Here is a 2,079-nt window from a genome sequence, read left to right as displayed (position 1 = left end):
TTGGCCAATCTATCTATGCTAACCAAAACCTAAAATTGTGTCCAATTTTGTGATTTAAAATTACCAAAGTTACCTAATCTAATTTAATTTAATTGAAGACGTGTGTGTAGTGCTGTGTTGTGTAGTTGTGGTTCTGGTTCTGGTTTTTGGCTTTGCCTATACATGTATCTTACTCATAAATAAATAAATAAATAATTATTAAAATAATGGGAAAAGTAATTCTGAAAAAGATGCCATGTTGGTGGCTTTTTCGTGAACACAAGGCAACCATGAATAGAAACCACTTAAATTCAATCACTCACTCAAAGAATACAATTAATTAATTAGTTTTTGATTAATTACTTGAAACTGAAACAACAACAGTTGGGATGAGAGTGTAGATTCAATGAATTCATTAGAACAATAATGATAATAATAAGGATAATAAAATTTGTGAATTATTGAAATTGAGATTGAGATTGAGATTTGTTTGCCTTGATTTAATGCAGTTTTGCTGTAGTAGCTCAGTAGTGGCAGTCTACGAGCGCCGGCGCGGAGGAGAAGGCGAGGTGTGGCGGCGACTGCGGCTTGGATGATGCGGAAAACGGATGGAATTCGTCCTCCGGTGGAGCTGGCAGGTTGAGATCCAATGCCAGAGCAGGTCTGCTGCCTTTGTCCTGCGGCGATGAAGATGAAGATTCGGTGTTACCTGTTTTGGCAGCGGTTACTGGACGGTGCCTTCTCATATGACCTCCGAGCGCTTGGCCTGACGCGAACTCTGATCCGCAGATGGAACACTCGTGGATTTTGTGTTTGTTGATTTCCGTCGGTTGCGTTGACGCCGCCGGAGCTGTCTTCGTGTTTAGTTTGGTGAGCTCTTCGTGTTGATAACTCTGAGACGGTGGAGACGCCGGCGCCGGCGGAGGTGATTTCTTCGGGTCGATTTGATCGGAGGATTTAGGCTTCTTATGGCTCGCTCTGTGTCCGCCTAACGCTTGAAACGAAGGAAAGGTTCGATTGCAAGTCTTACACTCGTAAACGTAGATTCCGACTTTACCGGTCGTAGTCGTCGCCATTTCCGTAAATTTCCGGCTACTAAATTTATCCTCCTCCTCCTCCTCCTCCTCCTCCGCCGCCGCCGCCGCCGCCGCCGCCGCCGCCGCCGGCGGCAAAAAACCAATTCCACCGCCGCGAGCAAGCAAAATCAAACAATTCGCAGCGATATCCTCATCCTCCGTCTCCGCGCTCGTAGACGTCGTTGGAGACGACGAAACCTGCGAAATAGCGTCGCCGCCATCACCGCTGCTCGAGGTGCAGTACTGCGATTGCCTCAACCGCCGACTCCGCTTCCGCTTAACGATCATCCGATCATTCGAACCAGAAAACTCTCCACCAAACTCCACATCCATCCCCAAACGCAACGTAACCAATCCGTAAGAACAAATTCCAGCGGAAAAACTGAATCTCACAAAAATCAACGTAACTCAAGAACAAATTCCAGCGGAAAAATTGAATCACACACAAATCAACGTAACTCAAGAACAAATTCCAGCGGAAAAATTGAATCACACACAAATCAACAAAACTCAAGAACAAATTCCAGCGGAAAAATTGAATCTCACACAAATCAACGTAACACAATCGAGCGTGGCGGAGTGTCCGTCGAGTGTGGCGTGGGAAATTAAGTGGAGAGAAAATGTGAATGGAATAGTACTGAGCGCTACTGCAAATGAAATAAATACTCCAAAATATATACATACATATATATATATACGGGTGGGTGTACATACACCCACGTATACGTATGGAGCGAGAGAAGCCTGCTCGTGACAGTCAGTTACCATAGCCACCAATCTTGCTTGCTTTTTCAGCAGTAGAGCGGGGGAGGTCCCGGGGCCGGAGCACCCGCCAATGAGCGGGACTCGAAGTCCCTGGATCGGGTAAGAGGGAGTGGGTTTTCCTTTACTTTCCAACAAATAACAGAATAATGGTGTAGTTTAGTTTAGTTTAAGCTGAAACACTGAAATAAGGAACAACAAAGCTTTCTTTCGCAACTAATGCTCTAATGCTGAACCATATTTGTTTGAAAATGAACCTTAC

General features: G+C 45.0%; 1 protein-coding gene across 1 annotated transcript; it reads right to left on the bottom strand.

Annotated features, from left to right (window-relative positions):
- Window positions 1-270: 270 nt before the first annotated feature.
- On the bottom strand, window positions 271-1,753 carry LOC127266681 (zinc finger protein ZAT5-like). Its single transcript, XM_051297025.1, has one exon. It carries the CDS (start codon window positions 1,386-1,388, stop codon window positions 504-506), a length of 885 nt encoding a protein of 294 aa, XP_051152982.1. The 5' UTR covers window positions 1,389-1,753; the 3' UTR covers window positions 271-503.
- Between the last annotated feature and the right edge of the window lie 326 nt (window positions 1,754-2,079).

This window comes from Andrographis paniculata, unplaced genomic scaffold (genome assembly GCF_009805555.1).
Source record: "Andrographis paniculata isolate CXL003 unplaced genomic scaffold, ASM980555v1 Contig77END, whole genome shotgun sequence".
In the NCBI taxonomy this organism is placed as follows: domain Eukaryota; kingdom Viridiplantae; phylum Streptophyta; class Magnoliopsida; order Lamiales; family Acanthaceae; genus Andrographis; species Andrographis paniculata.
The sequence above is the reverse complement of the archived record's forward strand: the minus strand, read 5'-3'. Positions and strand labels throughout refer to the sequence as shown.

Excerpts from the sequence above, each read along its gene's own strand:
- LOC127266681 (XM_051297025.1), bottom strand. The coding sequence starts at position 1,388 with ATGGATGTGGAGTTTGGTGGAGAGTTTTCTGGTTCGAATGATCGGATG.